The sequence below is a fragment of the Oncorhynchus keta genome, chromosome 35 (assembly GCF_023373465.1).
Source record: "Oncorhynchus keta strain PuntledgeMale-10-30-2019 chromosome 35, Oket_V2, whole genome shotgun sequence".
Taxonomy (NCBI): Eukaryota; Metazoa; Chordata; class Actinopteri; order Salmoniformes; family Salmonidae; genus Oncorhynchus; species Oncorhynchus keta.
The window spans coordinates 82154330-82181966 of NC_068455.1; the positions used below are offsets into that span (position 1 = coordinate 82154330).

Here is a 27637-nt window from a genome sequence, read left to right on the forward strand (position 1 = left end):
TCTCTGAAAGTGTGACAGACAAAACATCAGAATTTTTAGTTTTTGTGTTCACACGTTCAAGGAGTTTGTAATGCGTTCAGTTTCCCCCTGCGGTTCATTTATGGCCTTTATCACACCTCATATGGGTACCACAGATGGACAATGTATGTAAGTAAGATGCACAACAGGACATTTGAGAAAACTGCCCTTATGCACAGGTCTAGGATCAGTGTCACCCCACGCCCATTCCTCACCAAAGGGGAGAATAACTGTCCTAAAATCAGTGTCTAGGTCTAACTTTACAACTTCATTTCTAGGGAGAGACAGAAAAAGAGAGTTACATAAATGCTCTTTCGTTCGATCTAGGAGAGAAGTAGGAAGGAAAAGATCGCGCGAGAAAGACATTGTTGTGCGACAGAAGTGTCTCCACTTCCTGTGTCGTCATCGACATGCGACCAAACCTGGAGCGAGAAGTGGGAGATTCGAAGTAGCAAAACAAGTAACAGTAATTTCATTAAACAAATGCCATCTACGATTAGTTAAAAACGAAAAAGGAAAACCACGACATCGGAGTAAGGTAATATAACTTACTGTGTATAAGAACGTTCTTGTTTCTGGCACAAATGGTTTTGCACGACTGTTATTAACATAGCTAGCTAGCTAACTCGACAGAGATGCGTGAAGGGTTATCGACGTGATACTTGTTATTGTCGTGTTGCTAACTCCCATGGTAATCGATACTGTATTTTGCGTGCGACAAGCGCACGTCACTTCAGGCTTGAATGAAAAAGCCCTCTGCTTTCCCCTTGTAGCCACAAGCCTTGGTAGTTCGCCGTGATAAAATAATGCTTAGTATTTCGCGTTGTGACCGCGGGAACATCGGTTTGAATCCAGGTCACTGCATTGCAATGTCAAACCATGAGGGCTATTTTTTAAATTGATAAGGTAGGTAATGATATCTCAGAACTGTAATTGTCACATGTTGTTTGGCGTGAGGGTTAGTATCTCATGATAAGCTGTAGACCACACTATATACCAAGAGTTCTCATCTATATTTTTTATAGCTGTCTATTTACCACCAGAGGCGACGTGCTCCCGGTGGAGGCGACGTGCTCCCGGTGGAGGCGGCGGATTCACAGAATGCAGCCAATGTCAAAGCGAAATAAATCATTTTCTACCTTCAGTCGTGCTTTTACTAAAACTCCAGATCTAACTGGTTGATCAATAAATCATGGGATTTATCTGTTGCTAGGTCTTAGCAGGTGATTTTTTATTTCTTATGATTATGCTAGCTATGGCTCCATACAGAATCTATCTTAAAAATAGTTTACAAAACCCTTTTTGTCACGGTAGGATGCTAAAGCACTGCCAAAAGTCTTGAGTGTGCAAAATCGACATGCTGCAAGATGGACAAATGTAATGATTGCTCGTAAATTTTTAAATTTACAAGTTTGTTTACAAATACAGATTATTCTTTTCAACACTCATCAGTTACACATTTTGCAAATTGTGTTTACAACTAGAAAAATATATTCTACCAACTCAAATCATTGACGATTTTACCTCCGTACCTCTGCTGTAGCTATGCGATCAAAGGCTACAGCATCATCTAGATCTGTGTGGTACATTTTGAATTCATGTACCTCTGCTGTAGACGACCTGTGTTTTTGTCTAACTCTTGAAAACTCTTGGCACCTATTCTGCCGTCTCCCTGTGTTTGTCAGACATTCTGCCGTCTCCCTGTGTTTGTCAGACATTCTGCCGTCTCCCTGTGTTTGTCAGACATTCTGCCGTCTCCCTGTGTTTGTCAGTCATTCTGCCGTCTCCCTGTGTTTGTCAGTCATTCTGCCGTCTCCCTGGTTATTAACATTTCAATCGTCGCTTGCGACACGGCTTTAAAAACATATGGCCCCTTTCATCAGCGAGAAAGAATACTTCAATAAAAAACATACTTACTGTTCCAGATCCATATGGCTGCCTCCATCCTACTAAACTACACTTACTGTTCAGATCCATACAGCTATGGCTGCCTCCATCCTACTAAACTACACTTACTGTTCTAGATCCATATGGCTGCCTCCATCCTACTAAACTACACTTACTGTTCAGATCCATATGGCTGCCTCCATCCTACTAAACTACACTTACTGTTCAGATCCATATGGCTGCCTCCATCCTACTAAACTACACTTACTGTTCTAGATCCATATGGCTGGCTCCATCCTACTAAACTACACTTACTGTTCTAGATCCATATGGCTGCCTCCATCCTACTAAACTACACTTACTGTTCCAGATCCATATGGCTGCCTCCATCCTACTAAACTACACTTACTGTTCTAGATCCATATGGCTGCCTCCATCCTACTAAACTACACTTACTGTTCAGATCCATACAGCTATGGCTGCCTCCATCCTACTAAACTACACTTACTGTTCTAGATCCATATGGCTGCCTCCATCCTACTAAACTACACTTACTGTTCAGATCCATACAGCTATGGCTGCCTCTATCCTACACTTACTGTTCCAGATCCATATGGCTGCCTCCATCCTACTAAACTACACTTACTGTTCTAGATCCATATGTCTGCCTCCATCCTACTAAACTACACTTACTGTTCAGATCCATACAGCTATGGCTGCCTCCATCCTACTAAACTACACTTACAGTCCAGATCCATACAGCTATGGCTGCCTCCATCCTACTAATCTACACTTACTGTTCCAGATCCATATGGCTGCCTCCATCCTACTAAACTACACTTACTGTTCCAGATCCATATGGCTGCCTCCATCCTACTAAACTATACTTACTGTCCAGATCCATACAGCTATGGCTGCCTCCATCCTACTAAACTACACTTACTGTTCCAGATCCATATGGCTGCCTCCATCCTACTAAACTACACTTACTGTCCAGATCCATACAGCTATGGCTGCCTCCATCCTACTAAACTACACTTACTGTTCTAGATCCATATGGCTGCCTCCATCCTACTAAACTACACTTACTGTTCAGATCCATACAGCTATGGCTGCCTCCATCCTACTAAACTACACTTACTGTTCCAGATCCATATGGCTGCCTCCATCCTACTAAACTACACTTACTGTTCCAGATCCATATGGCTGCCTCCATCCTACTAAACTATACTTACTGTCCAGATCCATACAGCTATGGCTGCCTCCATCCTACTAAACTACACTTACTGTTCCAGATCCATATGGCTGCCTCCATCCTACTAAACTACACTTACTGTCCAGATCCATACAGCTATGGCTGCCTCCATCCTACTAAACTACACTTAATGTTCCAGATCCATACAGCTGATAATAACTAATACAAGATACGTATACCTACATAATAAGTGTGGGGCTGCAACCTCTGATGTAATTCATTCTATTTTCAATGGTTTTTGTTCCTTCCTGTGTGTGTGTGTGTGTGTGTGTGTGTGTGTAGCATGGCGACCCCCAGTAAGACCCCGCCAGGTTCTGACCCCAAGCAGCTGGAGAGAACCGGGACGGTCCGGGAGATCGGCTCTCAGGCGGTGTGGTCTCTGTCTTCCTGTAAACCAGGTGAGTTCAGTTGGGTTCTATTCATTAGTGCACACTGTAGCAAAAATGTTTTGTAAAGGTAATGAAAACTAGTTATTGGACCATTCAGGACAGTCCCTCCCGGGTTTCAGTTTGTTTGTTGTCTGATGAACTCAACCCTTGTGTTTTCCTCCGTCTCTGATGAACTCATCCCTGGTGTTCTTTCTCTGCTCCTCTAGTCAGCTGACTGGTGAACTCGTACACTGACTCTGCCCCCCTCCCTCTAGGTTTTGGTGTGGACCAGCTGAGAGATGATAACTTGGAGACATACTGGCAGTCTGATGGATCCCAGCCACACCTAGTCAACATCCAGTTTAGGTACAGTCTGTATCCCTTTCTCCCTGCCTACCTGCCTTTCTCCCTGCCTACCTGCCTTTCTCTCTGCCTGACTTTCTACCTGACCTACCTGCCTTTCTCCCTGCCTGCCTGACTTTCTCCCTGCCTGCCTGACTTTCTCCCTGCCTGCCTGACTTTCTCCCTGCCTGCCTGACTTTCTCCCTGCCTGCCTGACTTTCTCCCTGCCTGCCTGACTTTCTCCCTGCCTGCCTGACTTTCTCCCTGCCTGCCTGACTTTCTCCCTGCCTGCCTGACTTTCTCCCTGCCTGCCTGACTTTCTACCTGACCTACCTGACTTTCTCCCTGCCTGCCTGACTTTCTCCCTGCCTGCCTGCCTTTCTCCCTGCCTGCCTGCCTTTCTCCCTGCCTGCCTGACTTTCTCCCTGCCTGCCTGACTTTCCTGCCTGCCTGACTTTCTTCCCTGCCTGACTTTCTCCCTGCCTGCCTGACTTTCTCCCTGCCTGCCTGACTTTCTCCCTGCCTACTACCTGACTTTCTCCCTGCCTACCTGACTTTCTCCCCCTGCTGACTTTCTCCCTGCCTGCCTACCTGCTGACTTTCTCCCTGCCTGCCTGACTTTCTCCCTGCCTTTGTCTCTGCCCTGCCTTTGTCTCTGCCTGCCTGACTTTCTCCCTGCCTGCCTGCCTGCCTGCCTGACTTTCCCTCTTTCTCCTGCCTGCCTGACTTTCTCCCTGCCTGCCTGACTTTCTCCCTGCCTTTCTCCCTGCCTGACTTTCTCCCTGCCTCCCTGCCTGACTTTGTTTCTGCCTTTGTCTCTGCCTGCCTGACTTTTCTTCCTGCCTGCCTGACCTGACTTTCTCCCTGCCTGCCTGACTTTCTCCCTGCCTGCCTGACTTTCTCCCTGCCTGCCTGACTTTCTCCCTGCCTACCTGACTTTCTCCCTGCCTGACTTTCTCCCTGCCTACCTGAAAGACCTCTTTCTCCCTTTGACTTTCTCCCTGCCTGCCTGCCTTTCTCCCTGCCTGCCTGCCTTTCTCCCTGACTGCCTGACTTTCTCCCTGCCTGCCTGACTTTCTCCCTGCCTGCCTGGCTTTCTGCCTGTGACTGAATTAGTCAATCAGGATCTCAATGAAGGCATCTCCAACATACATCATTCCTCTCTTCCTTTTCTCCTCCTCTCCTCAGGAGAAAGACAGACCATCATTCATCTCTTCCTCTCCTCAGGAGAAAGACCATCATTCCTCTCTTCCTTCCCCCTCCTCTCCTCAGGAGAAAGATCATCATTCATCTCTTCCTTCTCTCCTCTTCTCCTCAGGAGAAAGATCATCATTCATCTCTTCATTCTCTCCTCGGGAGAAAGATCATCATTCATCTCTTCCTTCCCCCTCCTCTCCTCGGGAGAAAGATCATCATTCATCTCTTCCTTCTCTCCTCTTCTCCTCAGGAGAAAGACCATCATTCATCTCTTCCTCCTCTCCTCCTCTCCTCAGGAGAAAGACCATCATTCATCTCTTCCTCCTCTCCTCCTCCTCCTCAGGAGAAAGATCATCATTCATCTCTTCCTTCTCTCCTCTTCTCCTCAGGAGAAAGACCATCATTCATCTCTTCCTTCTCTCCTCCTCTCCTCAGGAGAAAGACCATCATTCATCTCTTCCTCTCTCCTCAGGAGAAAGATCATCATTCATCTCTTCCTCCTCTCCTCAGGAGAAAGACCATCATTCATCTCTTCCTCCTCTCCTCAGGAGAAAGATCATCATTCATCTCTTCCTTCTCTCCTCCTCTCCTCAGGAGAAAGATCATCATTCATCTCTTCCTCCTCTCCTCAGGAGAAAGACCATCATTCATCTCTTCCTTCTCTCCTCCTCTCCTCAGGAGAAAGACCATCATTCATCTCTTCCTTCTCTCCTCCTCTCCTCAGGAGAAAGATCGTCATTCATCTCTTCCTCCTCTCCTCAGGAGAAAGACCATCATTCATCTCTTCCTCCTCTCCTCAGGAGAAAGACCATCATTCATCTCTTCCTCCTCTCCTCAGGAGAAAGATCATCATTCATCTCTTCCTTCTCTCCTCAGGAGAAAGATCATCATTCATCTCTTCCTTCCTCCTCTCTCCATTCAGGAGAAAGACCATCATTCATCTCTTCCTTCATTCTCCTCCTCTCCTCAGGAGAAAGACCATCATTCATCTCTTCAGGAGAAAGACCATCATTCATCTCTCCTCTCCTCAGGAGAAAGATCATCATTCATCTCTTTCTCTCCTCCTCTCCTCAGGAGAAAGATCATCATTCATCTCTTCCTTCTCTCCTCCTCTCCTCAGGAGAAAGATCATCATTCATCTCTTCCATTCATCTCTTCCTTCTCTCCTCAGGAGAAAGATCATCATTCATCTCTTCCTCCTCTTCTCCTCAGGAGAAAGATCATCATTCAATCTCTCTCCTCCATCATTCATCTCTTCCTCCTCTCCTCTCCTCAGGAGAAAGATCATCATTCATCTCTTTCCTCCTCTCCTCAGGAGAAAGATCATCATTCATCTCTTCCTCAGGAGAAAGACCTCTCATCTCTCCTCTCCTCAGGAGAAAGATCATCATTCATCTCTTCATCCTCTCCTCAGGAGAAAGACCATCATTCATCTCTTCCTCCTCTCCTCAGGAGAAAGATCATCATTCATCTCTTCCTTCTCTCCTCTTCTCCTCAGGAGAAAGATCATCATTCATCTCTTCCTCCTCTCCTCCTCTCCTCAGGAGAAAGACCATCATTCATCTCTTCCTCCTCTCCTCAGGAGAAAGATCATCATTCATCTCTTCCTTCTCTCCTCAGGAGAAGGATCATCATTCATCTCTTCCTTCTCTCCTCTTCTCCTCAGGAGAAAGACCACAGTGAAGATGTTGTGTATGTATGCAGACTACAAGTCAGACGAGAGCTACACCCCCAGTAAGATCTCTGTCAGAGTAGGAAACAACTTCCACAACCTGCAGGAGATCAGAGTAAGAACTTTAACTGTTATGTGATGTTATAACTGTTATGTGATGTTATAACTGTTATGTCATGTTATAACTGTTATGTGATGTTATAACTGTTATGTGATGTTATAACTGTTATGTGATGTTATAACTGTTATGTCATGTTATAACTGTTATGTCATGTTATAACTGTTATGTCATGTTATAACTGTTATGTGATGTTATAACTGTTATGTGATGTTATAACTGTTATGTCATGTTATAACTGTTATGTGATGTTATAACTGTTATGTGATGTTATAACTGTTATGTGATGTTATAACTGTTATGTCATGTTATAACTGTTATGTCATGTTATAACTGTTATGTCATGTTATAACTGTTATGTCATGTTATAACTGTTATGTCATGTTATAACTGTTATGTCATGTTATAACTGTTATGTGTATCAGTGTCTACATGTTATAACTGTTATGTCATGTTATAACTGTTATGTCATGTTATAACTGTTATGTCATGTTATAACTGTTATGTGATGTTATAACTGTTATGTGATGTTATAACTGTTATGTGATGTTATAACTGTTATGTGATGTTATAACTGTTATGTGATGTTATAACTGTTATGTGATGTTATAACTGTTATGTGATGTTATAACTGTTATGTGATGTTATAACTGTTATGTGATGTTATAACTGTTATGTGTATCAGTGTCTACATGTTATAACTGTTATGTGATGTTATAACTGTTATGTGATGTTATAACTGTTATGTGATGTTATAACTGTTATGTGTATCAGTGTCTACATGTTATAACTGTTATGTGATGTTATAACTGTTATGTCATGTTATAACTGTTATGTCATGTTATAACTGTTATGTCATGTTATAACTGTTATGTGATGTTATAACTGTTATGTGATGTTATAACTGTTATGTGTATCAGTGTCTACATGTTATAACTGTTATGTGATGTTATAACTGTTATGTGTATCAGTGTCTACATGTTATAACTGTTATGTCATGTTATAACTGTTATGTGATGTTATAACTGTTATGTGTATCAGTGTCTACATGTTATAACTGTTATGTCATGTTATAACTGTTATGTCATGTTATAACTGTTATGTCATGTTATAACTGTTATGTCATGTTATAACTGTTATGTCATGTTATAACTGTTATGTGATGTTAGTGTAACTGTTATGTGTTAGTGTTCATGTTATAACTGTTATGTGATGTTATAACTGTATGTGATGTTACATGTGTCTGATGATGTTATAATATGTTATAACTGTTATGTGATGTTATAACTGTTATGTGATGTTCAGTGTCTACATGTTATAACTGTTATGTGATGTTATAACTGTTATGTGATGTTATAACTGTTATGTGTATCAGTGTCTACATGTTATAACTGTTACATGTTATAACTGTTATGTGATGTTATAACTGTTATGTGATGTTATAACTGTTATGATGTTACAACTGTTATGTTATCACTGTTCTATGTTATAACATGTTATAACTGTTATGTGATGTTATAACTGTATAACTTATGTGATGTTATAACTGTTATGTGTGTATCAGTGTCTACATGTTATAACTGTTATGTGATGTTATAACTGTTATGTGATGTTATAACTGTTATGTCATGTTATAACTGTTATGTGATGTTATAACTGTTATGTCATGTTATAACTGTTACTGTTATGTCATGTTATAACTGTTATGTGATGTTATAACTGTTATGATGTTATAACTGTTATGTGATGTTATAACTGTTATGTGATGTTATAACTGTTATGTTATGTTATAATGTTATAACTGTTATGTGTCATGTTATAACTGTTATGTGATGTTATAACTGTTATGTGATGTTATAACTGTTATGTGTTATCAGTGATGTTATAACTGTTATGTGATGTTATAACTGTTATGTGATGTTATAACTGTTATGTCATGTTATAACTGTTATGTGTATCAGTGTCTATGTTAACTGTTATGTGATGTTATAACTGTTATGTGATGTTATAACTGTTATGTTGTGTTATCAGTATGTGTCTACATGTTATAACTGTTATTATGTTATAACTGTTATGATGTTATAACTGTTATGTGATGTTATCTGTTCTGTGTATCTACATGTTATAACTGTTATGTTATGTTATAATGTTATAACTGTTATGTGATGTTATAACTGTTATGTGATGTTATAACTGTTATGTGATGTTATAACTGTTATGTTATGTGTCTACATGTTATAACTGTTATGTGATGTTATAACTGTTATGTGTGATGTTATAACTGTTATGTGATGTTATAACTGTTATGTGATGTTATAACTGTTATATGTATCAGTGTCTACATGTTATAACTGTTATGTGATGTTATAACTGTTATGTGATGTTATAACTGTTATGTGATGTTATAACTGTTATGTGATGTTATAACTGTTATGTGATGTTATAACTGTTATGTGATGTTATAACTGTTATGTGATGTTATAACTGTTATGTGATGTTATAACTGTTATGTGATGTTATAACTGTTATGTGATGTTATAACTGTTATGTGATGTTATAACTGTTATGTGATGTTATAACTGTTATGTGATGTTATAACTGTTGTGATGTTATAACTGTTATGTGATGTTATAACTGTTATATGATGTTATAACTGTTATGTGATGTTATAACTGTTATGTGTATCAGTGTCTACATGTTATAACTGTTATGTGATGTTATAACTGTTATGTGATGTTATAACTGTTATGTCATGTTATAACTGTTATGTGATGTTATAACTGTTATGTCATGTTATAACTGTTATATGATGTTATAACTGTTATATGTATCAGTGTCTACATGTTATAACTGTTATGTGATGTTATAACTGTTATGTGATGTTATAACTGTTATGTGATGTTATAACTGTTATGTGATGTTATAACTGTTATGTGATGTTATAACTGTTATGTGATGTTATAACTGTTATGTGATGTTATAACTGTTATGTGATGTTATAACTGTTATGTGATGTTATAACTGTTATGTCATGTTATAACTGTTATGTCATGTTATAACTGTTATGTGATGTTATAACTGTTATGTGATGTTATAACTGTTATGTGATGTTATAACTGTTATCAGTGATGTTATAACTGTTATGTGATGTTATAACTGTTATGTGATGTTATAACTGTTATGTGATGTTATAACTGTTATGTGATGTTATAACTGTTATGTTATAACTGTATCAGTGTCTACATGTTATAACTGTTATGTGATGTTATAACTGTTATGTGATGTTATAACTGTTATGTGATGTTATAACTGTTATGTGATGTTATAACTGTTATGTGATGTTATAACTATGTGTATCAGTGTCTACATGTTATAACTGTTATGTGATGTTATGTGATGTTATAACTGTGATGTTATAACTGTTGTGATGTTATAACTGTTATGTGATGTTATAATGTTATAACTGTTATGTGATGTTATAACTGTTATGTGATGTTATAACTGTTATGTGATGTTATAACTGTTATGTGATGTTATAACTGTTATGTGATGTTATAACTGTTATGTGATGTTATAACTGTTATGTGATGTTATAACTGTTATGTCATGTTATAACTGTTATGTGATGTTATAACTGTTATGTGATGTTATAACTGTTATGTGATGTTATAACTGTTATGTGATGTTATAACTGTTATGTGATGTTATAACTGTTATGTGATGTTATAACTGTTATGTGATGTTATAACTGTTATGTGTATCAGTGTCTACATGTTATAACTGTTATGTGATGTTATAACTGTTATGTGATGTTATAACTGTTATGTGATGTTATAACTGTTATGTGATGTTATAACTGTTATGTGATGTTATAACTGTTATGTGATGTTATAACTGTTATGTGATGTTATAACTGTTATGTGATGTTATAACTGTTATGTGTATCAGTGTCTACATGTTATAACTGTTATGTGATGTTATAACTGTTATGTGATGTTATAACTGTTATGTGATGTTATAACTGTTATGTGATGTTATAACTGTTATGTGATGTTATAACTGTTATGTGATGTTATAATGTGATGTTATTATGTGATGTTATGTTAACTGTTATGTGATGTTATAACTGTTATGTGATGTTATAACTGTTATGTGATGTTATAACTGTTATGTGATGTTATAACTGTTATGTGATGTTATAACTGTTATGTGATGTTATAACTGTTATGTGTATCAGTGTCTACATGTTACAACTGTTATGTGATGTTATAACTGTTATGTGATGTTATAACTGTTATGTGATGTTATAACTGTTATGTGATGTTATAACTGTTATGTGATGTTATAACTGTTATGTGATGTTATAACTGTTATTATGTTACAACTGTTATGTTACAACTGTTATGTGATGTTACAACTGTTATGTGATGTTACAACTGTTATGTGATGTTATAACTGTTATGTGATGTTACAACTGTTATGTGATGTTATAACTGATGTTATAACTGTTGTGATGTTATAACTGTTGTGTATCAGTGTCTACATGTTACAACTGTTATGTGATGTTATAACTGTTATGTGATGTTACAACTGTTATGTGATGTTATAACTGTTGTGTGTATCAGTGTCTACATGTTAGCCTGTAGGCTAGACCTAAGTCGGCCTGTAGGCTAGACCTATGTCGGCCTGTAGGCCAGGACCTGTAGGTTAAGTCGGCCTGTAGGCCAGACCCAAGTCGGCCTGTAGGCCAAGTCGGCCTGTAGGCCAGACCTGTCGGCCTGTAGGACCTAAGTCGGCCTGTAGGCCAGACCCAAGTCGGCCTGTAGGCCAGACCAAGTCGGCCTGTAGGCCAGACCTAAGTCGGCCTGTAGGCCAGACCAAGTCGGCCTGTAGGCCAGACCAAGTCGGCCTGTAGGCCAGACCAAGTCGGCCTGTAGGCCAGACCCAAGTCGGCCTGTAGGCCAGACCCAAGTCGGCCTGTAGGCCAGACCCAAGTCGGCCTGTAGGCCAGACCAAGTCGGCCTGTAGGCCAGACCCAAGTCGGCCTGTAGGCCAGACCCAAGTCGGCCTGTAGGCCAGACCCAAGTCGGCCTGTAGGCCAGACCTAAGTCGGCCTGTAGGCCAGACCCAAGTCGGCCTGTAGGCCAGACCCAAGTCGGCCTGTAGGCCAGACCCAAGTCGGCCTGTAGGGACCCAGAGTGCCGGCCTGTAGGCCAGACCCAAGTCGGCCTGTAGGCCAGACCCTAAGTCGGCCTGTAGGCCAGACCCAAGTCGGCCTGTAGGCCAGACCCAAGTCGGCCTGTAGGCCAGACCCAAGTCGGCCTGTAGGCCAGACCCAAGTCGGCCTGTAGGCCAGACCTGTCGGCCTGTAGGCCAGACCCAAGTCGGCCTGTAGGCCAGACCCAAGTCGGCCTGTAGGCCAGACCCAAGTCGGCCTGTAGGCCAGACCCAAGTCGGCCTGTAGGCCAGACCCAAGTCGGCCTGTAGGCCAGACCCAAGTCGGCCTGTAGGCCAGACAGTCGGCCTGTAGGCCAGACCCAAGTCGGCCTGTAGGCCAGACCCAAGTCGGCCTGTAGGCCAGACCCAAGTCGGCCTGTAGGCCAGACCCAAGTCGGCCTGTAGGCCAGACCCAAGTCGGCCTGTAGGCCAGACCCAAGTCGGCCTGTAGGCAGACCCAAGTCGGCCTGTAGGCCAGACCCAGTCGGCCTGTAGGCCAGACCTGTCGGCCTGTAGGCCAGACCCAAGTCGGCCTGTAGGCCAGACCCAGAGTCGGCCTGTAGGCCAGACCCAAAGTCGACCTGTAGGCCAGACCTGTCCGGCCTGTAGGCCAGACCCAAGTCGGCCTGTAGGCCTTGTCGGCCTGTAGGCCGGTTCGGCCTGTAGGCCAGACCTGTCGGCCTGTAGGCCAGACCCAAGTCGGCCTGTAGGCCAGACCCAAGTCGGCCTGTAGGCCAGACAAGTCGGCCTGTAGGCCAGACCCAAGTCGGCCTGTAGGCCAGACCCAAGCCGTAGGCCAGACCCAGGTCGGCCTGTAGGCAGACAGGTCGCCTGTAGGCCAGACCCAGGTCGGCCTGTAGGCCAGACCCAGGTCGGCCTGTAGGCCAGACCCAGGTCGGCCTGTAGGCCAGACCCAGGTCGGCCTGTAGGCCAGACCCAGGTCGGGCCTGTAGGCCAGACCCAGGTCGGCCTGTAGGCCAGACCCAGGTCGGCCTGTAGGCTATGCCTACTCTGTGTTGTATACCATTGTCTCGTAAGCAAAGCAGAGTGGGGTTGGGAGGGGGGCACATTGTAGTCTGCTCTCTCTCTCAAGGCCCCTCCTCTCCCTGCTCTCTCTCTCGTAGCCCCTCCTCCCCCTGCTCTCTCTCTCGTAGCCCCTCCTCCCCCTGCTCTCTCTCTCGTAGCCCCTCCTCCCCCTGCTCTCTCTCTCGTAGCCCCTCCCCCTGCTCTCTCTCAAGGCCCCTCTCCTGCTCTCTCTCGTAGTCCTCCTCCCCTGCTCTCTCTCTCGTAGCCCCTCCTCCCCTGCTCTTTCTCTCGTAGCCCCTCCTCCCCTGCTCTTTCTCTCGTAGCCCCTCCGCCTGCCCCTCTCTCTCTCGTAGCCCCTCCTCCCCCTGCTCTCTCTCGTAGCCCCTCCTCCCCCCTGCTCTCTCTCTCGTAGCCCCTCCCTCCCCCCTGCTCTCTCTCTCGTAGCCCCTCCTCCCCCTGCTCTCTCTCTCGTAGCCCCTCCTCCCCCTGCTCTCTCTCTTGTAACCCCTCCTCCCCCTGCTCTCTCTCTCGTAACCCCTCCTCCCCTGCTCTCGTTCTCGAAGCCCCTACTCCCCTGCTCTCGTTCTCGTAGACTCCCCCTGCTCTCGTTCTCTCGTAGCCCCTACTCCCCTGCTCTCGTTCTCGTAGCCCCTACTCCCCCTGCTCTCGCTCTCGTAGCCCCTACTCCCCCTGCTCTCGTTCTCGTAGCCCCTACTCCCCCTGCTCTCGTTCTCGTAGCCCCCTCCCCTGCTCTCGTTCTCGTAGGCCCCTACTCTCCCCCTGCTCTCGTTCTCGTAGCCCCTACTCCCCCTGCTCTCGTTCTCGTAGCCCCTACTCCCCCTGCTCTCGTTCTCGTAGCCCCTACTCCCCCTGCTCTCGTTCTCGTAGCCCCTACTCCCCCTGCTCTCGTTCTCGTAGCCCCTACTCCCCCTGCTCTCGTTCTCGTAGCCCCTCCTCCCCCTGCTCTCTCTCTCGTAGCCCCTCCTCCCCCTGCTCTCTCTCTCGTAGCCCCTCCTCCCCTGCTCTCTCTCTCGTAGCCCCTCCTCCCCCCTGCTCTCTCTCTCGTAGCCCCTCCCCTGCTCTCTCTCTCAAGGCCCCTCCTCTCCCTGCTCTCTCTCTCGTAGCCCCTCCTCCCCTGCTCTCTCTCTCGTACCCCCCTCCTCCCCCTGCTCTCTCTCTCTCGTAGCCCTCCCCCTGCTCTCTCTCGTAGCCCCTCCCCCTGCTCTCTCTCTCGTAGCCCCTCCTCTCCCTGCTCTCTCTCTCGTAGCCCCTCCTCCCCTGCTCTCTCTCTCGTAGCCCCTCCTCCGACTGCTCTCTCTCTCGTAGCCCCTCCTCCGACTGTCTCTCTCTCGTAGCCCTCCTCCCCCTGCTCTCTCTCTCGTAGCCCCTCCTCCCCCTGCTCTCTCTCTCGTAGTCCCTCCTCCCCTGCTCTCTCTCTCTCGTAGCCCTCCTCCCCTGCTCTCGCTCTCGTAGCCCCTACTCCCCCTGCTCTCGTTCTCGTAGCCCCTACTCCCCTGCTCTCGTTCCGTAGCCCCTACTCCCCTGCTCGTTCTCTCGTAGCCCCTACTCCCCTGCTCTCGTTCTCGTAGCCCCTACTCCCCTGTCTCTCGCTCTCGTAGCCCCTCCTCCCCTGCTCTCGCTCTCGTAGCCCCTCCTCCCCTGCTCTCGCTCTCGTAGCCCCTCCTCCCCCTGCTCTCGTTCTCGTAGCCCTACTCCCCCCTCTCGTTCTCGTAGCCCCTACTCCCCCTGCTCTGTTCCCGTAGCCCCTACTCCCCTGCTCTCGCTCTCGTAGCCCCTCCTCCCCTGCTCTCGCTCTCGTAGCCCCTCCTCCCCTGCTCTCTCTCTCGTAGCCCCTCCTCTCCCTGCTCTCTCTCTCAAGGCCCCTCCCTCTCCCTGCTCTCTCTCTCGTAGCCCCTCCTCCCCTGCTCTCTCTCTCGTAGCCCCCCTCTCCCTGCTCTCTCTCTCAAGGCCCCTCCTTCCCTGCTCTCTCTCTCAAGGCCCCTCCTCCCCTGCTCTCTCTCTCGTAGCCCCTCCTCCCCCTGCTCTCTCTCTCGTAGCCCCTCCTCTCCCTGCTCTCTCTCTCGTAGCCCCTCCCTCTCCTGCTCTCTCTCTCGTAGCCCCTCCCCTCCCCTGCTCTCTCTCCCGTAGCCCCTCCTCCCCTGCTCTCTCTCTCTCTCGTAGCCCCCCCCCTGCTCTCTCTCTCGTAGCCCCTCCCCTCTCTCTCTCTCGTAGCCCCTCCTCTCCCTGCTCTCTCTCTCGTAGCCCCCTCCTCCCCCTGCTCTCTCTCTCGTAGCCCCTCCTCCCCCTGCTCTCTCTCGTAGCCCCTCCTCCCCTGCTCTCTCTCTCGTAGCCCCTCCTCCCCCTGCTCTCGTTCTCGTAGCCCCTACTCCCCTGCTCTCTCGTTCGAGGCCCCTACTCCCCCTGCTCTCGTTCTCGTAGCCCCTACTCCCCCTGCTCTCGTTCTCGTGGCCCCTCCCCCTGCTCTCGTTCTCGTAGCCCCTACTCCCCCTGCTCTCGTTCTCGTAGGCCCTACTCCCCCTGCTCTCGTTCTCGTAGCCCCTACTCCCTGCTCTCGTTCTCGTAGCCCCCTACTCCCCCTGCGCTCGTTCTCGTAGCCCCTACTCCCCTGTCTCGTTCTCGTAGCCCCTACTCCCCCTGCTCTCGTTCTCGTAGCCCTACTCCCCCTGCTCTCGTTCTCGTAGCCCCCTACTCCCCTGCTCTCGTTCTCGTAGCCCCTACTCCCCCTGCTCTCGTTCGTAGCCCCACTCCCCCCTGCTCGCGTTCTCGTAGCCCCTACTCCCCTGCTCTCGTTCTCGTAGCCCTCTCCCCCTGCTCTCGTTCTCGTAGCCCCTACTCCCCCTGCTCTCGTTCTCGTAGCCCCTACTCCCCTGCTCGTTCTCGTAGCCCCTACTCCCCCTGCTCTCGTTCTCGTAGCCCCTACTCCCCCTGCTCTCGCTCTCGTAGCCCCTCCTCCCCTGCTCTCGCTCCGTAGCCCCTCCTCCCCTGCTCTCGCTCTCGTAGCCCCCCTCCCCTGCTCTCGCTCTCGTACCCCCTACTCCCCCTGCTCTCCCCCTGCTCTCGCTTCCGTAGCCCCTCCTCCCCCTCTTCTCTCTCAAGGCCCCTCCTCCCCTGCTCTCTCTCTCGTAGCCCCTCCTCCCCTGCTCTCTCTCGTAGCCCCTCCTCCCCCTGCTCTCTCTCTCGTAGCCCCTCCTCCCCCTGCTCTCTCTCGTAGCCCCTCCTCCCCTGCTCTCTCTCTCAAGGCCCCTCCTCTCCCTGCTCTCTCTCTCGTAGCCCCTCCTCCCCCTGCTCTCTCTCTCGTAGCCCCTCCTCTCCCTGCTCTCTCCCTCTCAAGGCCCCTCCTCCTCCTGCCCTGCTCTCAAGCCCCTCCTCCCCTGCTCTCTCTCGTAGCCCCTCCTCCCCTGCTCTCTCTCTCGTAGCCCCTCCTCCCCCTGCCTCTCTCTCGTAGCCCCTCCTCCCCCCCTGCTCTCTCTCTCTCGAGCCCCTCCTCCCCTGCTCTCTCTCTCGTAGCCCCTCCTCCCCCTGCTCTCTCTCTCGTAGCCCCTCCTCCCCTCTCTCTCTCTCGTGAGCCCCTCCCCTGGCCCCTCCCCCTCTCTCTCGTAGCCCCTCCCCCTGCTCTCTCTCTCGTAGCCCCTCCCCTGCTCTCTCTCTCGTAGCCCCTCCTCGACTGCTCTCTCTCGTAGCCCCTCCTCCGACTGCTCTCTCTCGTAGTCCTCCTCCGACTGCTCTCTCTCTCTCGTAGCCCCTCCTCCCCCTGCTCTCTCTCTCAGAGCCCCTCCTCCCCCTGCTCTCTCTCGTAGCCCCTCCTCCCCCTCTCTCCCGTAGCCCCTCCTCCCCTCTCTCTCTCTCGTAGCCCCTCCTCCCCTGCTCTCGCTCCGTAGCCCCTCCTCCCCTGCTCTCGCTCTCGTAGCCCCTCCTCCCCCTGCTCTCGCTTCGTAGCCCCTACTCCCCCCTGCCTCGTTCTCGTGAGCCCCTACTCCCCCCTGCTCTCGTTCTCGTAGCCCCCTACTCCCCCTGCTCCGATTTCGAGTCCCTTTACTCCCCCTGCTCCTCGCCTCGTAGCCCCTCCTCCCCTGCTCTCGCTCTCGTAGCCCCTCCTCCCCCTGCTCTCGCCTCGTAGCCCCTCCCTCCCCTGCTCTCGCTCCTCGAGGCCCTACTCCCCCTGCTCTCTCTCTCGAGCCCCTACTCTCCCTGCTCTCTCTCTCTCGTAGGCCCTCCTCCCCTGCTCTCGCTCTCGTAGCCCCTCCTCCCCTGCTCTCGCTCCTCGAGCCCCTCCTCCCCTGCTCTCGCTCTCGTAGCCCCTCCTCCCCCTGCTCTCGCTCCTCGTAGCCCCTCCTCCCCTGCTCTCTCGCTCTCGTAGCCCCTCCTCCCCTGCTCTCGCTCTCGTAGCCCCTACTCCCCCCTGCTCTCGTTCTCGTAGCCCCTACTCTCCCCCTGCTCTCTCTCTCGTAGCCCCTACTCCCCCTGCTCTCTCTCTCGTAGCCCTCCTCCCCTGTTCTCTCTCTCGTAGCCCCTCCTCCCCCTGCTCTCTCTCTCGTAGCCCCTCCTCCCCTGCTCTCTCTCTCGTAGCCCCTCCTCCCCTGCTCTCTCTCTCTCGTAGCCCCTCCTCCCCCTGCTCTCTCTCTCGTAACCCCTCCTCCCCTGCTCTCGTTCTCGTAGCCCCCTACTCCCCTGCTCTCGTTCTCGTAGCCCCCTCCCCCTGCTCTCGTTCTCGTAGCCCCTACTCCCCCTGCTCTCGTTCCGTAGCCCTACTCCCCCTGCTCTCGTTCTCGTGGCCCCTACTCCCCTGCTCTCGTTCTCGTAGCCCTACTCCCCCTGCTCTCGTTCTCGTGGCCCCTACTCCCCCCTGCTCTCGTTCTCGTGGCCCCTACTCCCCCTGCTCTCGTTCTCGTAACCCCTACTCCCCCTGCTCTCGTTCTCGTAGCCCCTACTCCCCCTGCTCTCGTTCTCGTAGCCCCTACTCCCCCTGCTCTCGTTCTCGTAGCCCCTACTCCCCCTGCTCTCGTTCTCGTAGCCCCTACTCCCCCTGCTCTCGTTCTCGTAGCCCCCTACTCCCCCCCTGCTCGTTCTCGTGGCCCCTACTCCCCCTGCTCCGTTCTCGTAGCCCCTACTCCCCCTGCTCTCGTTCTCGTAGCCCTACTCCCCTGCTCTCGTTCTCGTAGCCCCTACTCCCCTGCTCTCGTTCTCGTAGCCCCTACTCCCCTGCTCTCGTTCTCGTAGCCCCTACTCCCCTGCTCTCTCGTAGGCCCCTACTCCCCTGCTCTCTCTCTCGTAGCCCCTCCTCCCCCTGCTCTCTCTCTCAAGGCCCCTCCTCTCCCTGCTCTCTCTCTCGTAGCCCCTCCTCCCCCTGCTCTCTCTCTCTCGTAGCCCCTCCTCTCCCTGCTCTCTCTCTCAAGGCCCCTCCTCTCCCTGCTCTCTCTCTCAAGGCCCCTCCTCCCCTGCTCTCTCTCGTAGCCCCTCCTCCCCCTGCTCTCTCTCTCGTAGCCCCTCTCCCTGCTCTCTCCTCGTAGCCCCTCCCTCTCCCTGCTCTCTCTCTCGTAGCCCCTCCTCCCCTGCTCTCTCTCTCGTAGCCCCTCCTCCCCTGCTCTCTCTCTCGTAGCCCCTCCTCCCCTGCTCTCTCTCTCTCGTAGCCCCTCCCCTGCTCTCTCTCTCTCGTAGCCCCTCCCCTGCTCTCTCTCTCGTAGCCCCTGCTCTCTCTCTCGTAGCCCCTCCTCCCCTGCTCTCTCTCTCGTAGCCCCTCCTCCCCTGCTCTCTCTCTCGTAGCCCCTCCTCCCCCTGCTCTCTCTCTCGTAGCCCCTCCCCCCCTGCTCTCTCTCTCGTAGCCCCTCCTCCCCCCTGCTCTACTCCCCCTGCTCTCTCGTAGCCCCCTACTCCCCCCTGCTCTCGTTCTCGTAGCCCCTACTCCCCCTGCTCTCGTTCTCGTAGCCCCTACTCCCCCTGCTCTCGTTCTCGTAGCCCCTACTCCCCTGCTCTCGTTCTCGTAGCCCCTACTCCCCTGCTCTCGCTCTCGTAGCCCCCCTCCCCCTGCTCTCGCTCCGTAGCCCCTCCTCCCCCCTGCTCTCGCTCCGTAGCCCCTCCTCCCCTGCTCTCGCTCTCGAGTCCCCTCCTCCCCTGCTCTCGCTCTCGTAGCCCTACTCTCCCTGCTCTCTCTCTCGTAGCCCCTCCTCCCCTGCTCTCGCTCCTCGTAGCCCCTCCTCCCCTGCTCTCGCTCTCGTAGCCCCTCCTCCCCTGCTCTCGCTCTCGTAGCCCCTCCTCCCCTGCTCTCGCTCTCGTAGCCCCTCCTCCCCCCTGCTCTCGCTCTCGTAGCCCCTCCTCCCCCTGCTCTCGCTCTCGTAGCCCCTCCTCCCCCTGCTCTCGTTCTCGTAGCCCTCCTCCCCCTGCTCTCTCTCGTAGCCCCCTCCTCCCCCCTGCTCTCTCTCTCGTAGCCCCTCCTCCCCTGCTCTCTCTCTCGTAGCCCTCCTCCCCTGCTCTCTCTCTCGTAGCCCCTCCCCCCTGCTCTCTCTCGTAGTAGCCCCTCCTCCCCTGCTCTCTCTCTCGTAGCCCCTCCTCCCCTGCTCTCTCTCTCTCGTAGCCCCTCCTCCCCCTGCTCTCTCTCCGTAGCCCCTCCTCCCCCTGCCTCTCTCTCGTAACCCCTCCTCCCCCCTGCTCTCTCTCTCGTAACCCTCCTCCCCTGCTCTCGTTCTCTCGTGAGTCTCCTACTCCCCTGCTCTCGTTCCCAGAGCCCTACTCCCCTGCTCTCGTTCTCGTAGCCCCCTACTCCCCTGCTCTCTCTCGTAGTAGCCCCTCCTACTCCTCCTCTCCCTCCTCTCCCTGCTCTCTCTCTCGTAGCCCTCCTCCCTCTCTCTCTCGTAGCCCCTCCTCCCCCTGCTCTCTCTCTCGTAGCCCCTCCTCCCTGCTCTCTCTCTCGTAGCCCTCCTCCCCCTGCTCTCTCTCTCGTAGGCCCTCCTCCCTGCTCTCGCTCTCGTAGCCCTACCCCCCTGCTCTCGCTCTCGTAGCTCCCCTGCTCTCCCCGTGCCCTCCCTGCTCGCTCTCGTAAGCCCCCCTCCCCTGCTCTCGCTCTCGTAGCCCCTCCTCCCCCTGCTCGCTCCTCGTAGCCCCTCTCCCCCCTGCTCTCTCGTAGCCCCTCCCCCTGCTCTCTCCCCCTCTCTCTCTCTCGTAGCCCTCCTCTCCCTGCTCTCTCTCTCGTAGCCCCTCAAGTCCCCCTGCTCTCGCTCTCGTAGCCCCTCCTCCCCTGCTCTCTCTCTCAAGGCCCCTCCTCTGCTGCTCTCTCTCAAGGCCCCTCCTCCCCTGCTCTCTCTCTCAGAGTCCCTCCTCCCCTGCTCTCTCTCTCTCGTAGCCCCTCCTCCCCTGCTCTCTCTCTCGTAGCCCCCTCCCCTGCTCTCTCTCTCGTAGCCCCTCCCCCTGCTCTCTCTCTCGTAGCCCCTCCTCTCCCTGCTCTCTCTCTCGTAGCCCCTCCTCCCCCCTGCTCTCTCTCTCGTAGCCCCTCCTCCCCCTGCTCTCGTAGCCCCTCCTCCCCTGCTCTCCTCGTAGCCTCCTCCCCCTGCTCTCTCGTTCTCGTGGCCCCTACTCCCCTGCTGCTCTCGTGGCCCTCTCCCCGTGCTCCCTACTCCCCCTGCTCTCGTTCTCGTAGCCCCTACTCCCCCCTCGTTCTCTAGCCCCCGTCCCCCTGCTCTCGTGGCCCCTACTCCCCCTGCTCCCCTCTCTCGTTCCGTAGCCCCTACTCCCCCTGCTCTCGTTCTCGTAGCCCCCTCTCCCCCTGCTCTACGTTCTCGTAGCCCCCCCCCTTCTCGTAGCCCCTACTCCCCCTGCTCTCGTTCTCGTAGCCCCTACTCCCCCTGCTCTCGTTCTCGTGGCCCCTACTCCCCCTGCTCTCGTTCTCGTAGCCCCTACTCCCCCTGCTCTCGTTCTCGTAGCCCCTACTCCCCTGCTCTCGTTCTCGTAGCCCTACTCCCCTGCTCTCGTTCTCGTAGGCCCTACTCCCCCTGCTCTCGTTCTCGTAGCCCCTACTCCCCCCTGCTCTCGATTCTCGTAGCCCCTACTCCCCCCTGCTCTCGGTTCCGTAGCCCCTCCTCCCCCTGCTCTCGTTCTCGTAGCCCCTCCTCCCCTGCTCTCGCTCTCGCAGCCCCTCCTCCCCTGCTCTCGCTCTCGTAGCCCCTCCTCCCCCTGCTCTCTCTCTCATAGCCCCTCCTCCCCTGCTCTCCCCTCTGCTCTCGTAGCCCCTCCTCCCCCTGCTCTCTCTCGTAGCCCCCCTCCCCTGCCCCTCAAGGCCCTCCTCCCCTGCTCACTCTCTCGTAGCCCCTCCTCCCCTGCTCTCTCTCTCGTAGCCCCTCCTCCCCCTGCTCTCTCTCTCGTAGCCCCTCCTCCCCTGCTCTCTCTCTCGTAGCCCCTCCTCCCCCTGCTCTCTCTCTCAAGGCCCCTCCTCTCCCTGCTCTCTCTCTCGTAGCCCCTCCTCCCCTGCTCTCTCTCTCGTAGCCCCTCTCTCCCTGCTCTCTCTCTCAAGGCCCCTCCTCTCCCTGCTCTCTCTCTCAAGGCCCCTCCTCCCTGCTCTCTCTCTCTCGTAGCCCCTCCTCCTCCCTGCTCTCTCTCGTAGCCCCTCCTCTCCCTGCTCCTCTCTCTGTAGCCCCTCCTCCCCTGCTCTCTCTCTCGTAGCCCCTCCTCCCCCCTGCTCTCTCTCTCGTAGCCCCTCCTCCCCCTGCTCTCTCTCTCGTAGCCCCCTCCCCCTCTCTCTCTCTCGTAGCCCCTCCTCCCTGCTCTCTCTCTCGTAGCCCCTCCTCCCCTGCTCTCTCTCTCGTAGCCCCTCCTCCGACTGCTCTCTCTCGTAGCCCCTCCTCCCCTGCTCTCTCTCTCGTAGGCCCCTCCTCCCCTGCTCTGGCCCCTCTCTCGTAGCCCCTCCTCCCCCTGCTCTCTCTCTCGTAGCCCCTCCTCCCCCTGCTCTCTCTCTCGTAGTAGCCCCTCCTCCCCCTGCTCTCTCTCGTAGCCCCTACTCCCCCTGCTCTCGCTCTCGTAGCCCCTACTCCCCCTGCTCTCGCTCTCGTAGCCCCTACTCCCCCCCTGTAGCCCTACTTCTCGTAGCCCCTACTCCCCCTGCTCTCGCCTCTCGTAGCCCCTCCTCCCCTGCTCTCGCTCCGTAGCCCCTCCCCCCCTCTCGCGCTCGTAGCCCCTCCTCCCCTGCTCTCGCTCTCGTAGCCCCTACTCCCCTGCTCTCGCCCCGTAGCCCCTGTCTCTCTCCTGCTCTCTCTCTCGTCCGTAGGCCCCTCCTCCCCCTGCTCGCTCTCGTAGGCCCTCCTCCCCCTGCTCTCGCTCCGTAGCCCCTCCTCCCCTGCTCTCGCTCCCGTAGCCCCTCCTCCCCTGCTCTCGCTCTCGTAGCCCCTCCTCCCCCTGCTCTCGCTCTCGTAGCCCCTCCTCCCCTGCTCGCTCTCGTAGCCCCTACTCCCCCTGCTCTCTCTCTCGTAGCCCCTCCTCCCCCTGCTCTCTCTCTCGTAGCCCCTCCTCCCTGCTCTCTCTCTCGTAGCCCCTCCTCCCCTGCTCTCTCTCTCGTAGCCCCTCCTCCCCTGCTCTCTCTCTCGTAGCCCCTCCTCCCCCTGCTCTCTCTCTCGTAGCCCCTCCTCCCCCTGCTCTCTCTCGTAGCCCCTCCCTCCCCTGCTCTCTCTCGTAGCCCCTCCTCCCCTGCTCTCTCTCGTAACCCCTCCCTCCCCTGCTCTCGTTTCTCGTAGCCCCTCCTCCCCTGCTCTCGCTCTCGTAGCCCCTACTCCCCCTGCTCTCGTTCGTAGCCCCTACTCCCCTGCTCTCGTTCTCGTAGCCCTACTCCCCCTGCTCTCGTTCTCGTAGCCCCTACTCCCCTGCTCTCGTTCTCGTAGCCCCTACTCCCCCTGCTCTCGTTCTCGTAGCCCCTACTCCCCCTGCTCTCGTTCTCGTAGCCCCCTACTCCCCCTGCTCTCGTTCTCGTAGCCCCTACTCCCCCTGCTCTCGTTCTCGTAGCCCCTACTCCCCCTGCTCTCGTTCTCGTAGCCCCTACTCCCCCTGCTCTCGTTCTCGTAGCCCCTACTCCCCCTGCTCTCGTTCTCGTAGCCCCTACTCCCCTGCTCTCGTTCTCGTGAGGCCCCTACTCCCCCTGCTCTCGTTCTCGTAGCCCCTACTCCCCCTGCTCTCGTTCTCGTAGCCCCTACTCCCCCTGCTCTCGTTCTCGTAGCCCCTACTCCCCTGCTCTCGTTCTCGTAGCCCCTACTCCCCCTGCTCTCGTTCTCGTAGCCCCTACTCCCCCTGCTCTCGTTCTCGTAGCCCCTACTCCCCCTGCTCTCGTTCTCGTAGCCCCTACTCCCCCTGCTCTCGTTCTCGTAGCCCCTACTCCCCCTGCTCTCGTTCTCGTAGCCCCTACTCCCCCTGCTCTCGTTCTCGTAGGCCCTACTCCCCCCCCTGCTCTCGTTCTCGTAGCCCCTACTCCCCTGCTCTCTCTCTCGTAGCCCCTCCTCCCCCTGCTCTCTCTCTCAAGGCCCCTCCTCTCCCTGCTCTCGTTCTCGTAGCCCCTCCTCCCCCTGCTCTCTCTCTCGTAGCCCCTCCTCTCCTGCTCTCTCTCTCAAGGCCCCTCCTCTCCCTGCTCTCTCTCTCAAGGCCCCTCCTCCCCCTGCTCTCTCTCTCTCGTAGCCCCTCCTCCCCCTGCTCTCTCTCTCGTAGCCCCTCCTCCCCCTGCTCTCTCTCTCGTAGCCCCTCCTCCCCCTGCTCTCTCTCTCGTAGCCCCTCCTCCCCCTGCTCTCTCTCTCGTAGCCCCTCCTCCCCCTGCTCTCTCTCTCGTAGCCCCTCCTCCCCCTGCTCTCTCTCTCGTAGCCCCTCCTCCCCTGCTCTCTCTCTCTCGTAGCCCCTCCCCTCTCTCTCTCTCGTAGCCCCTCCCCTGCTCTCTCTCTCTCGTAGCCCCTCCTCTCCCTGCTCTCTCTCTCGTAGGCCTGCTCTCTCTCTCGTAGCCCCTCCTCCCCCTGCTCTCGCTCTCGTAGCCCCTACTCCCCCTGCTCTCGCTCTCGTAGCCCCTCCTCCCCTGCTCTCGCTCCGTAGCCTCCTCCCCTGCCTCGCTCCTCGTAGCCCCTCCTCCCCCTGTCTCGGCTCCGTAGCCCCACCTCCCCTGCTCTCGCTCTCGTAGCCCCTCCTCCCCTGCTCTCGCTCTCGTAGCCCCTCCTCCCCTGCTCTCGCTCTCGTAGCCCCTCCTCCCCTGCTCTCGCTCTCGTAGCCCCTACTCCCCCTGCTCTCGTAGTCCCTACTCCCCCTGCTCTCGTAGCCCCTACTCCCCCTGCTCTCGTTCTCGTAGCCCCTACTCCCCCTGCTCTCGTTCTCGTAGGCCCCTACTCCCCTGCTCTCTCTCTCGTAGGCCCTACTCCCCTGCTCTCGCTCTCGTAGCCCCTCCTCCCCCTGCTCTCGTAGCCCCTCCTCCCCCTCCTCTCGTAGCCCTGCTCTCGCTCCGTAGCCCCTGCTCTCGCTCCGCAGCCCCTGCTCTCGCTCTCGTAGCCCCTCCTCCCCCTGCTCTCGTAGCCCCTGCTCTCGCTCTCGTAGCCCCTCCTCCCCCTGCTCTCGCAGCCCCTCCTCCCCCTGCTCTCGTAGCCCCTCCTCCCCCTGCTCTCGTTGCCCCTGCTCTCGCTCTCGTAGCCCCTGCTCTCGCTCTCGTAGCCCCTGCTCTCGCTCTCGCAGCCCCTCCTCCCCCTGCTCTCGCTCTGTCTCTCTCTCAAGGCCCCTCCTCTCTCTCTCTTGAGCTGTATCAGCTCTGGTTAATAAAGTAGCTTACAAATAGACTTTTCTGCTGGTCTCTATATTGACAAATGTATTTATGCATATTTGTCCGGGTGGGAAAGCCCAGGTCCATTCCGGGATGGGTCCAACTTTTTAGACTTCTACTTGAGAAGCCCAACATAACAGTCCCTGTCGCAACAGACAATGCACTCACTCCTCTTCCTCCTCGCTCTTCCTCTTCTTCCTCCTCGCTCCTCTTCCTCCTCACTCTTCTTCCTCCTCCTCGCTCCTCTTCCTCCTCCTCGCTCCTCTTCCTCCTCGCTCTTCCTCCTCGCTCTTCTTCGTCCTCGCTCCTCTTCCTCCTCACTATTCTTCCTCCTCACTCTTCTTCCTCCTCCTCCCTCCACTGCAGCAGTTAGAGATGGTAGAGCCTAGCGGTTGGATCCACATCCCCCTTCTAGACACAGTCAACAACCCCATCAGGTACATTTATATGTGTTGTTCTGACAAGTGTCTCAAACACACTGCTTTGACCAATGATATTCTATGTGTTAAATTCTCTGTCCTAATGTATTCATTTGTCAGGACGTTCATGATCCAGATAGCTGTGTTAGCCAACCACCAGAACGGCAGAGACACGCACATGAGACAGATCAAAGTGTATACCCCCGTGGAGGAGAGCTCCATCGGCAAGTTCCCAAGATGCACCACGGTCGACTTCATGATGTACCGCACCATCAGATGACACTGAGGGTTCCGGGTGGAACCTCCTCAGGGTTCCGAATAGAACTTTCCAGAGTTCCGGGTGGAACCCTTAAGTGTACATTGTTGACAAATAAGGGAATTGGAATGCTAAGTTTTTTAAAAAAGTGAAATATATTATTCTAATTTTCAAGTTAACCTGAAATCCTTTTCATTTAAGATTACATGGAGCCACTCAACGTATTACGGTCTCTGTCTGCATCCCAAATGGCACCTATTCCCTATATAGTAGACTACTATAGACCAGAGCCCTATTCCCTATATAGTAGACTACTTTAGACCAGAGACCTATTCCCTATATAGTAGACTACTTTAGACCAGAGCCCTATTCCCTATATAGAGCACTACTTTAGACCAGAGACCTATTCCCTATATAGTAGACTACTTTATACCAGAGCCCTATTCCCTATATAGAGCACTACTTTAGACCAGAGACCTATTCCCTATATAGTGCACTACTTTATACCAGAGCCCTATTCCCTATATTGGGATTTGACATCCTCCTGATGAAGAACCTGAAGCCAGTTTTACTGGAGGTCAACGCCAACCCCAGTATGAGAATAGAACACGAGCAGGAAGTGTCCCCGGGGTGTTTGAGTACGTCCCCAGCCCAGTAGACAAGGAGGTGAAGGTGGGAGTCATTAGGGACACACTTCGTCTCATGGACCCTGCTCAGAAGAAATCACTAACGTCCTACCCAGAGCAGGAGGAGCTGTCGGGGTCACCAGTGAGGGGGTCTGGGGAGGAGGGGCGTGTCCTACCCTCTATGTGTCTGAAGCAGGTGTTCCCTAAGTACACCAAGCAGTTCAGCTACCTGCGGACCGTGGAGCGCATCACTGCCCTCTTCCTGCGCTTCCTGGGCGTCAAAGGCAACATGCGCCTGGGGCCCACTGGCTTCAGAACCTTCATCAGGAACTGTAAACTGAGCAACAGTCACTTCTCCATGGCGACTGTGGATATCCTCTACATCGACGTCACGCATGCTGCCTGGCTCCAGAGAAGCGGGGATGGGTCTGCAGGCATTCGTAGAGGCCTTCTTCTACCTGGCCCAGCGCCGGTTCAAGTCCCTCCCCCTGAGGGAGCAGGTGGTGTCCCTGCTGGAGGTGTGTGAGGCTCAGCTGGAGAACCAGGGAAGAGGAGATCCTGGAGGAGCTCTACCCGAGGACAGCACCTCCTCCACCAGGCGCTCTGTAAGCTGCGGCAGGACCCAGCCAGGCAGGACTGTACACCCCCACCATATGTCAACCTCCACCCCAGGCCAGGCTCTGTCGGCCCCCCAGCTCTGCTCCCCGGCCACCCCGCGCAGGGCCTTGTCCCAAGACTACAGGCTGCATCAGAGACTACGTCCCACACACAAGGGCAATGTAGAGAACTGACCCGACTGGGGCCTAAGGAGCTATACACACACACACACACACTCCTAACAGAGGAACACAAAGACTGGCTCAAATTCCCCAGGGGGTCCTGTTGAGAGAAGAGACACAGATTGTTGGGAGCTGACCTCAGAGGCTCAGCACCATGAGGCCTTTTCTGAATTCATTACTTTCCTTAAAAAGGAGAGGAGGAAGTCCACAGGGTGGATGAGGAAGTGGGAGAACGAGGTGTGTGTGTGTGTGTGTGTGTGTGTGTGTGTGTGTGTGTGTGTGTGTGTGTGTGTGTGTGTGTGTGTGTGTGTGTGTGTGTGTGTGTGTGTGTGTGTGTGTGTGTGTGTGTGTGTGTGTTTAGTGTATTTAGTGTATTTAGTGTATTTGAGATAACAGCCATAATCTGTAATGGCCAGCGGTTCTGCCATTCAGCTGTTCCTGCTCACAGAACCAATCAGTGATGAGATGTCTCATCATTGTACCAAAGGGAAAAGGACATCCTCCCAGACCGTTCTACCCAATCACAAATCGTCCCTTAGCCCAACAGTACCCCCATGCACTGAAGACCACCTGAGAAGATTGGATAGTATATAAGTCATATGGGAAAAAAACTGCCTATCTGAAGACAGCCTGTCCTTCTGTAGCTCAGTTGGTAGAGCATGGCGCTTGTAACGCCAGGGTAGT

General features: G+C 52.8%; 1 protein-coding gene and 1 pseudogene across 1 annotated transcript; both read left to right on the forward strand.

Annotated features, from left to right (window-relative positions):
• Positions 1 to 353: 353 nt before the first annotated feature.
• Positions 354 to 26095, forward strand: anapc10 (anaphase promoting complex subunit 10). Its single transcript, XM_052498069.1, has 6 exons — positions 354 to 556; positions 3443 to 3558; positions 3804 to 3894; positions 6734 to 6854; positions 25240 to 25310; positions 25413 to 26095. The coding sequence occupies exons 2-6, from the start codon at positions 3444 to 3446 to the stop codon at positions 25570 to 25572; spliced, it is 558 nt and encodes a 185-aa protein (XP_052354029.1). The 5' UTR covers positions 354 to 556; position 3443; the 3' UTR covers positions 25573 to 26095.
• On the forward strand, positions 26095 to 27277 carry LOC127916394 (tubulin polyglutamylase TTLL11-like; annotated as a pseudogene).
• The last annotated feature ends 360 nt before the right edge of the window (positions 27278 to 27637 follow it).

What these genes read in the sequence shown, in the direction of transcription:
- anapc10 (XM_052498069.1), top strand. Translation starts at nt 3,444, where the DNA reads ATGGCGACCCCCAGTAAGACCCCGCCAGGTTCTGACCCCAAGCAGCTG. An exon ending in TCTGTCTTCCTGTAAACCAG is followed by an intron (nt 3,559 to 3,803) that starts GTGAGTTCAGTT and finishes CCCTCCCTCTAG; the next exon opens with GTTTTGGTGTGGACCAGCTG. An exon ending in ACAGTCAACAACCCCATCAG is followed by an intron (nt 25,311 to 25,412) that starts GTACATTTATAT and finishes TTCATTTGTCAG; the next exon opens with GACGTTCATGATCCAGATAG.